General features: G+C 34.1%; 1 protein-coding gene across 1 annotated transcript in view; it reads right to left on the bottom strand.

Annotated features, from left to right (window-relative positions):
- Positions 1 to 14,346, bottom strand: part of LOC149806285 (uncharacterized) — a 478,750-nt gene that overhangs the window by 44,065 nt on the left and 420,339 nt on the right. Inside the window, exons 54-56 of the mRNA XM_089935589.1 lie at positions 9,464 to 9,655; positions 4,222 to 4,483; positions 668 to 764 (exon numbers count right to left, since the gene is read on the bottom strand). Coding sequence (XP_089791715.1) covers positions 668 to 764; positions 4,222 to 4,483; positions 9,464 to 9,655 — 551 coding nt within the window. The remainder of the gene's footprint in view (positions 1 to 667; positions 765 to 4,221; positions 4,484 to 9,463; positions 9,656 to 14,346) is intronic.

Raw genomic sequence — 14,346 nt, 5'->3', positions numbered from 1 at the left:
ATATGGCCTTTTGAAAGATGGACTGCTGCAGAGCAACAGATATTTGCCTCAGTGCTTGTCATCTGCTAGTGACATCAAACATTACGGCTGATTTTCAAACCATTCAATGAAACCAAGATTCTTAAAGGACATAGAGGTCTGAAACTTTCAGGAAATTGAGTCAATCAAACAGAAAACAAGTGTTTTAACCCTTTACCTCACAGAGTGTATGACTCTGTAAGCAGCTGATATACTTGTACCAAAGTCACACAGTGCAGTGCACTATAAATAGAACAACTATTACCTATTTGACTCCATACACATAGGCCTGTCTGTTAACTGTTATAGCATTGTAGTATATGTCATGTTCAACATCAGTTTTAACCTTTTTGCATTTTTGGCACACATTATGAAATGGTCATTTAACTCAATGTTTTATCTTATATGGGGTTCACCCCGAAGGTGGTGCTATGAAAACCAGTTAAAATGGCTGATGATGACAGTGGGCATCCAAATGTGCATCTACGTGAATTGTGCAGAGGCATCCAAAGGCACTTCCATTAGAATGGGGTAGAGGTGTCCAAAGGTGCTTACATGATATAAAGGGTTAAACACACCAACTGGGATGAAAAGCCATTTTTGATCAAAGCATTAAATCTAGATTAAGAAAACCTGACTATGACATTACCCCATTTTCAACTGTGTATGATGCTGCATTTTGTAAAGTTTCAGACAGAACACTCTCTGCTGTCCTCTGGTTTCCATTTGTGTCATTCAATACTGCCCTGAAATGCAATTAAGGATGTCAGACTCACAATCTAAATTAGAAGGATGTTTTCAAATAAATTCCTAAGTTCGTTTTCAAAAAAAATTCTTAGAATGTCAGTCACATTTTAATTTTTCTAGAAGTAGAAAAACAAGTATTGTTATTGATAATACTAATGGTATTGTTTTATTTGGGGGTTTTCCCTCGTTATCCTGAGGTCAAAGTGGGCACTAGATCACCTACCTCGCTCACATCCTTCTCTTTGCCAACTGCAGGAACAACTGGCCAGAAACGTAATCAGTAGCATGCATTCTAAAGAAATTTTCCAACGAGGGTGATTGCATATGTCATGAAAACAACTGTTGCAAGCCTCAAGCTTTTAAATTTTAATCCATACCTGATGGCACAGTATCATCATTTGTCCAATATTGACAGAACTATGATCCAGACCACCTTCTGTTCAAAGTTGGTGAAATTCTGAAAAGCATGTCTTTAAACATAAAATTCTTAGTAAGGGTGACCATATCTTAAGGTGGATTAGCATCATTGCATGAATATGAAAGGGCTTCAAGTTAGGATCCTTTCTGTGTCATTTGGTCAAATTCTGTTATGAGGACTTTTAGAAGTAATTAAAGGATTATCAATTTAGTAGGAAAAATAGACCAGATTAAACAGTATAAAATTCCCAAACCAAATAAGGAGTTATTTAAAAAAAGTTTCCAATACTCTGGAACTCTGCTCTGGAATAGTATTCCAGCTGAGATGAGAAATGCCCACTCTATTTCCTTCTTCCAAACCCAATATATCCAGTGGCTTCAGAGATGCAGCTTAAATAAATAAATTCCTTTGTATGAGGGCCTCAAGGTAGATTAGTTCTTAGCTAATTGTGTTACCCTCTTTAAATAAGGTCATTATTATTATTGCTGGTATTATTATTTTTAGTGATAGCAGCCATATTTTATAGCAGATTGGCATCATTTGTACAAACTTGAATGCACTAATGCATAAATGCACTTTAAGCCAGGATACTATCTGGTTAAATTCTGCTTAACGAGATTTTAGAAGTCACAGGATTTTCTGTTTTTTCTGTTTTTCATAATAGCAGCTATAAATACACATTTTTATATAAATTCATATGCCAGGACGTTTATTGTTAAATTTAGATAAGCTCTTTGGGGCAGTTTTTAAATAATTGAAATATTTTTTTCTATTATTAGTAACAGTCGCCAAATTTCATGACAAACTGGCATATTTGTATGAATTTGACAACAATGCCAGGTTAGTTTCTGTTGAATTTGGTAAACTTCTGTTGTTATCTATTTTTGGTTTTGAGAAGGCATTTAAATGTTTTCAATTTTATTAATGGTGGCAATATCTGATGGTATATCGATATCTTCTGTATAAATTTGAAACCCCTTTATGCCAAGATGCTTTCTTTAAAGTTTGGTCAAATTCTCTTGAGGAATTTTTGAGAAATTTCTTACAGCTTTATATCATGGTAGCCAAAGTAAAGGATGTCAATGCCCAGGACCATCACAAATTTGCATAAGTGAGCATCACCTTCAGTGCTCCACCCACTATAAAACAAATACTGCAAACTTTGTCAAATGGTGTCCCCCTTCCATGAAGGACCTGGGAGCTCACACTGAACAAATCCAAAATGACTAGCTGCCAGAATACTTCCAGCAAAATAATGTGCAAAGTGGTTTAATGGCATTTTAGTAGATGTAAATAACAATTTTGAATCAAAGATGCATGACACACAAAATGAATGATGGACAAATGACTATACTGTAAGCTCACAGGCCCTTTGGCTAGCTGAGTGAATCAGCTTTCTTTATGTTTTCACACAATGAGACAACTGTCTACACTCGCTTGACATATATTTTAATCCCATTTTTTTATTTTACAGCACATGGGTGTGTAACACTCTCCATCTGCTCACCTGCCTGTAAATTACCATATCTCCTCCTAAACAGCTAGTTATCATGATCCCATGGCAACCATCTGCATATATAGGTGTCATTCTTGGCTCCAGCACCTGGTGTTCCTTGAAGAAATCTATTGATTAATGTACAAAAATGTCCCTGCCAATATGGATGCCATTGAAGTGCAAAGTCAAAAACAGGGTGCATAAGACAGGCTGATCTTATCAGGTCTTCAATGTGGATTCAGGTTCCAGAGAAGCACAGATGAACAACTGATCACTGACACATTTATTATAGAAGCTTTCCAAATGAATGCTCCTATAGAAAACATCATTTTACTTGAAGAAAGCTCATGACACCACATGGAAGTACAGTATAATGACTGCCCTATTAAGTCTGGGTTATCCAATTTTTTAAAGTCAAGATGGGTACCTCCCTCTGTAAAAGGTATTCTCAGGACACAGGTGTGAATCATGACGTCCTACTCTCAGACAGTTTTCATGATAGAAACCAAATCCTTGCCTTGTCAGAAGGAACAAAGAAATTCAAGAAAGTTACTCTGCCAATGGGAACTGTCTTGTATTGTTTTAATACAAATAGAGGCTGAAAATCAAGTTTAAGCACACTATCTCACTTGCCACAGACATTTCTGACAATGTTCCTCATTCTATTATATAGCTGACTATCATACAAATTTTGTAAAGAAAAATACTGGAGAAGTAGCAAGTAATGGAATAAAACTGCATCAATTTCTACACATTTGTGACACACAAAAACATACTTGTATTTGGCATTTATATGATCTCACTTAGTGATGAAATTGTGTTGCAAATCTTTTAAAAAATCAATTTCTGAATCAAAAACCTTCAAAGATCATGATGAGACCCTAGTGGCAAAATTATAAAATGAAACTGAAAATTAAATTCTTTTTATATATTTTACATGGAAACCAAGAACTGACAATATGTTCTGCTGGTTTTCACACTATGTACCTTTTAATAAATGAAGAAATATGAAAAGTTCATGTGTTCCATATTTTTGTAAGAAATGATGCAATGTACTATTTTGAACACAAAAAATCCCCAGAATGTGCTCGATTCAAACTCTTTTTTTTTCTGCATGCAAAAACATTATTTCTTTAATCATCACAGTTTCTGCTGCTGCGAAAACTGACTGATTCAAATATTGCTAACTGAAACATGTTTGCCATCATATATTAAAATAAAACCCATAGAGTCAGAAAATGTTGTAATGAAGTACTCTAAATTCAGAAAACTAAAAGTTCCATTTCAATTCTGAAATACTAATAACATATACCAACTGTACACTTCTGTATAAAATGTACACTTCTGTATTGTCACTATGTTTTCACTGAGATGCAAATAAATGTCAAGGTCTCTGACTGTACAGTCATACAGAAGTTGCTGGAAAATGAACCCTACAATTATGTTAGCTAATTAAGAATGTCATAAAGAGGAAGTACTTCAAGGACAAAGACATTTGAGCTTATAATATATACAGGTATTTGAAAGATCTATAGGTGCTTACGAAACATTCTGGACTTCAACAGGAACTGTAAGAATATTATCGGCTTGGCGTTTTCCAATGCTGCCACATGAGGATGAGATGGACACAAGAATATTCATACAATTGTTCCTGCACAAGCCTTGACCTTTCTTTCTGAACTGAGCATAGATGACACTCTCAATTTGGTTCCTTATTACACCCTTGTTGCTTTCAGAACATTGTGTGTTGGAAGTGAAGGTCATAGTGAATGAAAATGATACAGACGTTATATTAGGTTCCTTTCCTGAAATGAAATATATAAAAAGTCTCATTCTTGTGTACAGTTTAAGGGAAACAAACATATGACTTGTTCTAGATTTTACCATGTATATAATAGCTAGTTATAGAATATTAAAGATCTTAAGAAATGAAGAGATGAATTAAACCAGCCTTTGTAATCACTATAAACTTGTAAATATGTATTGATTATTTTGGGCCATGGAAACAAGGTCCAGATCTTATTTGAATCTTCATTTATTGATGATGATGAAAATGAACACTTAGAGGACACAGAGAAGTCAAGATGAGACTACAACCTGGAAAACCTACAACCACGCATTCTAGGTACAACACTGCATAACCTATTAAAAAAGATTGAAATCTTCAGGGCTATTATTAAGTAAACATGGGGAGGGAGATATTTAGTATTTGTTTGGGAAGCAAATATAAATTTAGTACAAAATCAACTTTTAGGTCCACCATAATGTTTTAACATTCAATAGGAATTTTTTTGTTGCAAGAATGATGCAAGTTGACAACTTAAGACAGGGAATCTTGCAAAACTTTCTGTTGAGATACAGAGCTGCCATGCCCACTATGATCATGTAGATCATACATTTTATTTTGGTTAGTTGTAATGTACCCAAAATACCTGTTTTTACTTAAAACTGCAATACCTGTATAGAACTGTCAAAATCTATACATTCTATCTGACTCGTGTGAATTAGTCATTTCAGTAGCATTAGTTAAATAAATTAATTTGAAATCAGTTCTTCTGGGATTTCCAGAAATAAAAATAGTCGAACAGAATGATGGAAAATAAATGAACATAGTGATGACAATAATGGGATATTTAGGTTAATAAAGAAATGATTTCACCTCAAGATGATCTTTAAGGTATGCTTTGCTTTCAAGATAAAACTGGAAGTGATTCAGATGTCTTTGGCTACTTAGGAAAAATAGAACATTCATTCCATTGCAGTATAGGGTTAGCTTCCACAAAAGTTAAGATTCAGCCATATTTGGACTATTCTAATGCAATTTGGAGAAGTAATTCTAGTTCAAGGAAATGTTCAAAGACACCAGGTGAGGGTATGTCATTTAATTCTAGATCAATGTACACCTCTCCCTCGATAACTCATGCACAACGGGGTCCACAAACATAGACCGCACTATAAGCAAGGCGCGAGTTACCAAGGGACCTCCAAAAATTGAGAAAAAAAATCGATTTGACATCGAGAAACCATGGGGGGTGGGGGCGGTGTTAGGGTACTGGGCTGTTTAATGACTGATTCCTCATTTTACAACGTCTAAAATAACTTTTAATAATGCAGTTTTTCTAATGAAGTTGTTTGTTATTCTGTTTAAATAACATTTTTTTTCTCAAAATATCCAACATATGAAAGATCGTTCCAACTGGTTTGAACAACCATCACGTGTACGCAAAAAATCTGTGTATTATGTCACTGCTATTGTTTTCTTGATGAGCCTGGTTCCCGTAGTGGTATTTAATAGTATGTTGCCAAATCGGTAGTCCATAATTTGGGAACTAGACTAACTGTTGATACACCACCAAACAAGATTCCTTCTTTTTTAAAAACACGCGACATTTATTTCGTGACATGTCTACGTCGAAACTCAATGTTTTATTGTTCAATTAGTAGGATGTTAATGTCGTGATTTCACTGGAAGTAATAATAAAATTTCTTATCATCCCTGAGGATATCTCTAAATACCAGTTCAAGAATTCTCTGAAACTCATTTGCCCACAATGGTCCGTATCTGTGAAATCAAGCTCTATATTTTACGAAGTATTCATTTCGCTTGACTGCCTTGTTGTCTTTGATCACAGTTATGAAAGAGTCGGTTAATTTAAGGTAGTTTCTGTTACATACACAATAACGTTTATTACAGTGTTCAACTGATCAAATGAAGTGAGTTCACCCAAAATACGACTGAGGCCGCTAGATTTTAAGTTAATCCGATTTTTGTGCCTTTTAACTTTTCTTTTATTCCACCTCCTTTTTTTAATTCAAAAGACATAATTAACATGATAATATAAAGGAGGCCAGCTTTTAATTCAGTGCAACAATGCAACAAATACTTCCGCCAAGTCAGTTATCAAAACACGGTTGGCACTTAATTAGGTTCTCAGAGAAACGCTTGCGGACATAGCTGTTATGGTAGATTGACGCATTTTACGTTTAATTACAAGAGGACACATTGCATTTATGATGATTACTCTTAAAAGGAACTAAAAGATGGAACTAGAACACAAATTTCAATTGATAAAAAATTTAATTTGTATTTTTTTATTAAAGTACTGCCTCCACTTGGCGTAAGTGATATTTTCATTGATCGAAATTTCCTTACATATCGTTAATTGTGGTGTACTAGGAATGTCGTTTGGAAGAAAATGTAAAAAGTTGTATGAGCTATTTTTAAATTTGATATTTCATAGTGTTGATTAAAATTTCCAGGTCCTATCAAACATTTTCAACGATAAAACGAGTGATACATCAAATTTTCCATTACCAATTTTGATTGCGATTTTCTTCAAGTTCAACAAATAATGATAATTGTTTGGGGTATTTTCGGGTTAAAAAATTGGATCCATGCCTGACACCGCGCTATAAGCAGGTTCGCGAGTTATCAGGGTGCGAGTTATCGAGGGATTGGTGTACAAACAATTTTTGGGACACAATGAATTATACAGACATATGTATTTTCAGATTTTTAATGTATCTTTAACAATATGAGTCATATTGCTGTGAGGTCTGCAGTGTGTCAGTTTATAGTGATATCTAGCAGACATAATGCATCATGTCCCACCCAGTCATATTATCATGACACCAGGCTCACTAGTCCTAACACTAATCTCTTAATGCAGAGTGCTTAGCGAAGCAGCTGTTAGTACCATTTTTATAAGTCTTTGGTATGATTTGGCCTGGGTTCAAACTTGCAACCTCTCACATCTGAGGTGGATGCTCTAATCATTTAGGCCATCGGAATGTAATGAATTATATAAAACTTGTATCAATACATGAAAGGAATATTTTTAAAAAAAGGCCAATCTATTTATAAAGTGTCAAAAGAAAACCATGTCTGCCAACCTATGCAGTATCTTTCACCAAAGATATGCTGATAAAATTTAAGGTCAATTAGAATAAAAATTACATTATACGAAGACCAAAAAAAGGAGTTGTTTAAAAATAGCACTCATTATACTGGTCCAGTGGAATAGAACAATATTTCCCAGCAACATAAGGTAGGCTCCAAGCTTTTCTCCTTTTCATAATCATTCTTACATGGACAAAATTTTAAGACACTCTGATAGTTCCAAGGACATAAATACTTCCTGCTTTTCTCTAATTATACATCTTTATTTTATATATGGTTATGTGCTACCTGATCTAGTACATATGTTACATGCTAGAAACTTTATTGATTTTCAGAACTCATTTATTTATTGTCAAACCAAATCTATCACATTATGCTGCATATATTGTATATATTGTACATAACAGAAGTCCTCCTGTAACTGATTTACCTTCTCTAAATAAAGTCATTTTTGCTGTTGTTATTACTAGTATTATTATATGAAAATATCCAGTTCATATGAAAACTGACAACAGCTCCAATAACTGGGTGGTCCCTGCTTTATTTATTAGCACCAGTTCTACCTCAGACATACATGTGAAAGAACCAGGACATTAAACCAATAGATTTACAACTTTTGATCAGAAGACGGGCCTCTAAACCAGTAGATATTTTATGGACATAAACAATACATTGTTTTAAGGGGAACAAAATGTGAATTTTTCCACATAAGATGTATTCTCTTTATTCTATAATAAATCTGCAACTTTGAACATGAATTAGGTTCTAATATTGCAATAATAATGAGTGAATACCAGCCAGTGTATCATCAGTCAAATGAAAATGGTAGAGTAGTATATCTCATGATTCACTGCAAAGACTTTAAGAAAGTTATATCAAAAAGCAACTTGAGTTACATCACTCGATTACGTTCTGCTGATCACTAATGACATTTACTGTGATTTTTTGGCTTCAAACTTAATGGACTCAATAGTTTTCTGATCCAGATTTCCAGTTAATCACCTTGTATTTTGTGAAGAATGGAGAATGTACTCTCTGTATCAGTACTGGAAATTGCTGCATGACAAGACAGGCATGCTCAGCCTGGAAAGAAGCATTTTTACTGTGACTGGGTTTTTACTGTGACTGGGTTTTAATGCTACTGCCTGCTTTCCAATTCCCCTCCAAGCTAAATTCACCTTGATGAAATTCCTGAGACTCATATTCCTTAGCTGGCTTGTTTTTAGCATTGGGAAAATGCATATATTTAAAAATTTTGACATGAATGGAACAAGAATATGAGTTGCCTTAAACATTTTTCTAAAAATATCTTGAACAATGCAATAACAATTAAACAATGCAAACACTCAAGATTCTAACTAAAATGTTCCTGCTGATTTTTTGGTTGTCTCACCTTTTTATCTCACTTCTGCCAAAGGTCAGCTGATCTTTCTTCAAAGGCTAGAAAGCCATCATGGACCAAATTGTGTCTCTTTATTAACTATGACATCTCATAAATCTGTTGGCTTTAATGTCTCCAAATCACAGCAATAAGGTGATCTATTAACAGTGTGGTAGAATGCCTTTGAAATGGTATTTTGTCCTACTGTCAGTAGAATCACACATATGCTCAGTATCAATACAGAGTGCATGGTTATCACTGAAACCTTGCGAAAGACTATTTTATGGAATTCAAAGATAGTGTATGATTTTATGAAAGATATATCAGAACCAAAGATACATCCATTTCAATTATAGGATGACAAGAATGACCTGCCTATTTAAATACTCCCATCCATGGCCTATTTATGGCACTACCACATAATTAGATGATTACTGCTATATGCTCCATTCACCAGCATTATGACATATTATGTCGATCAGATTACTGATATACTGAACTTACGATCTTTAGGGTCAACAGCTAAGCAATGTGTCTGTGAAGTGCTTCCTGTTTGGGTCGTGGATGTGCCAGAGCCACACAAAATACAACCATCTTGCATCTTAAAGGTAGGGTCTGGTTCTCTGTACTGACCAATGGGACATGGTACACATATTCCATTCTTCAAATATTCACCACCTTTAGTGCGACAGTCACCTGTAATAGAAGAAAACACAGTCTCCATTTCAGTAATGTATATTTCTGATCAACAGGAAAAATAGTTTGCCAAAGTCTTCTGCTTTCTTCTAGAGAGATCCCTTTAAAAGAATGTATTTTAAGTTGATTACCAGCATAACTAAAAGCCATTACCAACAGGTGCATGCTCATCATAATTTGATAGGTTGGATCTTAAAGAGAGGAACTTGTGCAGGGAAATAAAAGTTAGAAGAACGGTTTATCAGGGGACATAACTCCTCTAGATGATAGCATTAAATGCTGGTAATCAAACTCTTTCATGGTCTCATCAATATAAAGGTGTAGAAATTAAGATCTAATATTTCTTGGTAAAGTTATGTTGCCAAAACCAAAGAAGGTTAGGGTATCAGGAACCATAACTCTTCCAAGTGTAAGGAGGAATGCCAGAAATTAATTTCATTCTAAATCTCATCATTGTACATGGCAAATTTTATGGAAATCCAACAATCTGTGGAATATATTAAGAAATAACGTAGAAACCAAATGACAGGAGGCTGGACAATATAGGGACAGGACTCGTGTAAATGATGCTTGAAAATAAATTAATTCAGTGTCAACAATCTAAGCCTGTACCAGATCTGACTGAAAACGAGCAAGCTTATTATGGAAACCCAGGGACAGAAGGACCAGCATTTCAGAGAATAACTCCTATAAATGATGCTCTTGAATACTGGAAATAAACCCATTTTAGGTTTGAACAATGTAAGCTCCAATATACAGGGATGAGAATGTTCCTTAATCCAGATTTGTTTCCAAAATTTCATATCCTGTGTTCTTAATTACCTCTGATTTTCACTTCTGTGTATCAGAACCATCGCATGGGTACTTGTTTCATGTACATTTTATATTACATCAATAGACTAAAAAGGGAAATAACTTATACAGAATTTCTTCTCTACTTTCATGCACAAACCAGATCATCTGATTCCAGAATTCTGGATGTATCTGGAATTATCCTGCCTACCTCTGTAATCTGAATGGTACCCTTGGTAACTAAAGTCAGCAGGATAGGCAATTAAAAGCATAACTCCTGCAAATGGTATCACTCAGTGCTGGAACTCAAAGTCAATCAAATCTGGCTGAAATGAACAATCCTTGGAAATTGTTCAAAGAAGGGAAATAGACAATCAAGGGCCATAGCTCCTTTAAATGATTACAATGATGTATGTAAGCTGAAATCTTTTAAGGTCTCATAACTATAAATCTGAATACCAAATTTGATTAAAGTTCTTGTAAACTTATCTTGTGAAAACCAAATTGGTAGGACAGATAGATGAATGAACAGCATGATTACCACAACTTCTAACAAACTAAATCCTGAAGCAATACAAGTGAAATCTAATTGAGATACTTAAATCAAATGCAATGACCATCACCAAAATAATACGAGACAATGCTGGTGTGAACTGTTGTCACAAAGATTTGCAAGACAAGTAGAAGAGATATAGTATAATGTTCTAAATATTCAGTGTCACAGGTGACAGTGATGCAATGAGAGTACAACACCAAAGGCTGGTGGTTATTCAATGATCTCTGTTACTATTTAGGTATGATCTCTGCATATTTCAGAGCAAATGAACCAACATTTATAGTCTCAGTCAGTACTAAAGTAGATTGTGTGTTAGCCAAAATGTTTATGTGATTAGGATTTTTAATGTAGCTTTAAAAGAATTTCAGTCATATCGCTATGATGTCTGCAGTGTGACAGTTTATAGTGATGTCTAGCTCTGGGGCATCATGCTGCAGACATGTAGCATGATGTCCCACCCAGTCACATTATTCTGACACCAGGCCGACCAGCCCTAACACTAACCTCTTAATGATGAGCACCAAGCGAGGCAGCTGTTAGTACCATTTTTGTAAGTCTTTGGTATGACTCAGCTGGGGTTTGAACCCGCGAGCTCCCGCATCTGAGGCAGACATGCTAAACACTAGGCCACCGGAGCAGTTTGCTAAAATGTATAAATGCTTCATTTCTTAAAAAACAATAACTTTATAATGATGCGTTTTATATCACGTTCATTACATCAAATGCTAAAAGTTTTTTAAAAATATATTCATCATTGTTAAATATGTTTTAAACATTTTTAGTAATTGCAGACTTTTTAGAAGGCAGATCAACATCTTTTGTGTAAATTTGAAAGGCCTGGTGTCATGAAATGTTTTTGAAATTTATTAAAGTTCAGCTGAATTTTTCTAAAAGATGCCATTCAAAGGTTTTTCTATTTTCAGTAACAATACCACATGGAAAAGTGGATTAACATCATTTGTACAAAATAAAATGGGCTTCATTGTTTGATGATTTTTGTCAAATTTATTTTAAACATTCTGTTAAAGTTTTTGCAAGGTTTTGTTTTCAAGTATTTTCAATGTGGCATGAATACGATAGCAGATCAGCATTACTTGTAGAAAAATTACAAGACCTTCTTGCCATGATGCTTTTGAAAATTTGGTTACATTCTTTTCAGCAGCTGAGAAGTTGTTTAAAGATTCATTTGTTTTTGTGACGGAAACCATATTTGATAATGGATCTGCATCAATTGTACAAATTACAAAAACTTTCTATGCCTTAAAGGTTTGTCATATTTGTTCCAACTCTTAGAGCAAATTTATGAAAAGAAGTTTTCAAGGTAAAATTTGAATTTTTAGCAAACATCAACCAGATCTGATGGCATACCTTCATGCCTGAATGTTTTCTGTCAGATCTGGCTTCTGAGAAGTTGTTGTTTTAAGATTTTTCTAATTTAAGAAATAGCAGCCATATGTGGTGGCAGATCAGCTATCTGAAAGGTCTTCATGCTATTAAGTTTTCTGTAAAATTTGTTGAGATTATTTTTGATGGTTTTTGAAAGTTTTTTTTATTTTTAATAACAACAGTGGTCAATTTGATGGCAGCTCAGCAACATCTGTACAAAACAGAAAGGCCTTTATACCACGTCAATTTGCAGAAAGTTGACTTAAATTTGTTTAGCCTTTTATTCACAGGATTAACCACATTTTCTGATGGAAGAACAACAGACAAAAAAAAAAGGCCATGTAAGCTAGAGCATGATGGCGCTAAACAATTTAAATGACACTAGTTTCACATGTTTGTGAAAAATGGTAGAACTACACTCAGATTAATTTCTTCATTACTGAAGAATTTACTTCCAAACATTTTCATTTAAGGCAAAAAAATTGTTTGTATCTGGATGCTTATCTTTCTGGAAGATATCTACAAACTGCCCAAGAAAAACAAGTTTGCAAAACAGAAATTCCAAATAGGCTAAGCCTAATATTTAATGCCAAATGAAGGGTAATCATAGGTTACAGGATTTATTTATTCATTTTAGACACTTATGCATTTAGACATGTAGTGGCAGAAATATGGGTTGAAATAATAGAATTAATAAACTGCTATGACTCATTAGGAATAAAAAATTTTCTACAGATGGAAAGAGAGAAAAAACTTCACTGAAATAGTTTTTTCTTTATTATGGTCATAAGCTGGAAACACAAAAAATCGGAATTCATCTTCTACCAAATAAATGTTACTTTTCTGGCATAGTTCATAAAACCTATTTTTTCTCTCAATCCTGCTATGCCTACCTGTCTCTATTTTCAGCAAAGGCACTAAGCATCTAAATTTAGCAAGTGATTTCCTAATAAAATATGATAATCCACATGAGAGGTGTTTTTCCAGTCCTAATTTGTTTTTATATATGCTGTAATACCCACATTTATGTGAGTTGTTAATATCACTTTGCCAGTTTTGTAGTACTGAATCCTTAATTCTTTGCAAAAATAATACAAAAAAATGTTTTTTGTCTCCAACATCTTGATTTAGCCAAACATACCCAAAATCGAAACGAAATAACGTCTTTAACTTTGGTAGCCCAGGTGACACGGTTAGTTTCATCTAATCTTTTCAACATTAAATAACATTGGTATGGGTATCGAGTTAAAGGCATTTTTATGACCTCCAACCAGCATTTAATGCAATAGAAAAAATACAAGGTACAAAGTGGGTATCTTCTGCGTTTCCCTAACACAATCACATTAGTAGATTTAGGAACATCTAAATACTGTTTACAAAAATTGTATTGTACAATTTCAATATCTCTACTAAATTCATATCCCCTGATTTCTGACCCATAGATAGCAATTGGTTTTATTACAAAATATTTTTAAAAAAATGCATCCTTTACACAAAAGCAGCCAAATCATTTTTGATAATTCAAAATCTATAAAGTTGCTGTCTTTGCCTGAGCTGCTAGTACCTGCTTTGCTTTCATCCAAACAAACTTTGGGGTGAAAAACAAATCCATGTACCTGAAATGAGGCACACATTCACTACAACTTTCTTTGAAAAACCATACCTCTTTTGCTTTGGATATCCCCCATTTCTGAAAACAATGATTATAGTTTTATTGACACTGACCATCATACCAGTTTTATCACAGAAACATTCGATATCATTTATTTGGTTTTGAAGTAGCTTTACTGTATCAGCACAATTAGCGACATCATCAGCATAAAGTATTGCAAAGATATCATCAATATCTTCTGAGATAAATATGCCTCTGTTGTATTCGAGCTTCAGCAATGAAATCAAATCATTAATAAAAAGGGAAAACATGATAGGGCTTAAAACACAAATCTTGCCTTGTACC

This window comes from Sinohyriopsis cumingii, chromosome 2 (assembly GCF_028554795.1).
Source record: "Sinohyriopsis cumingii isolate HCF-2022 chromosome 2, ASM2855479v2, whole genome shotgun sequence".
Lineage (NCBI taxonomy): Eukaryota > Metazoa > Mollusca > Bivalvia > Unionida > Unionidae > Sinohyriopsis > Sinohyriopsis cumingii.
The sequence above is the reverse complement of the archived record's forward strand: the minus strand, read 5'-3'. Positions and strand labels throughout refer to the sequence as shown.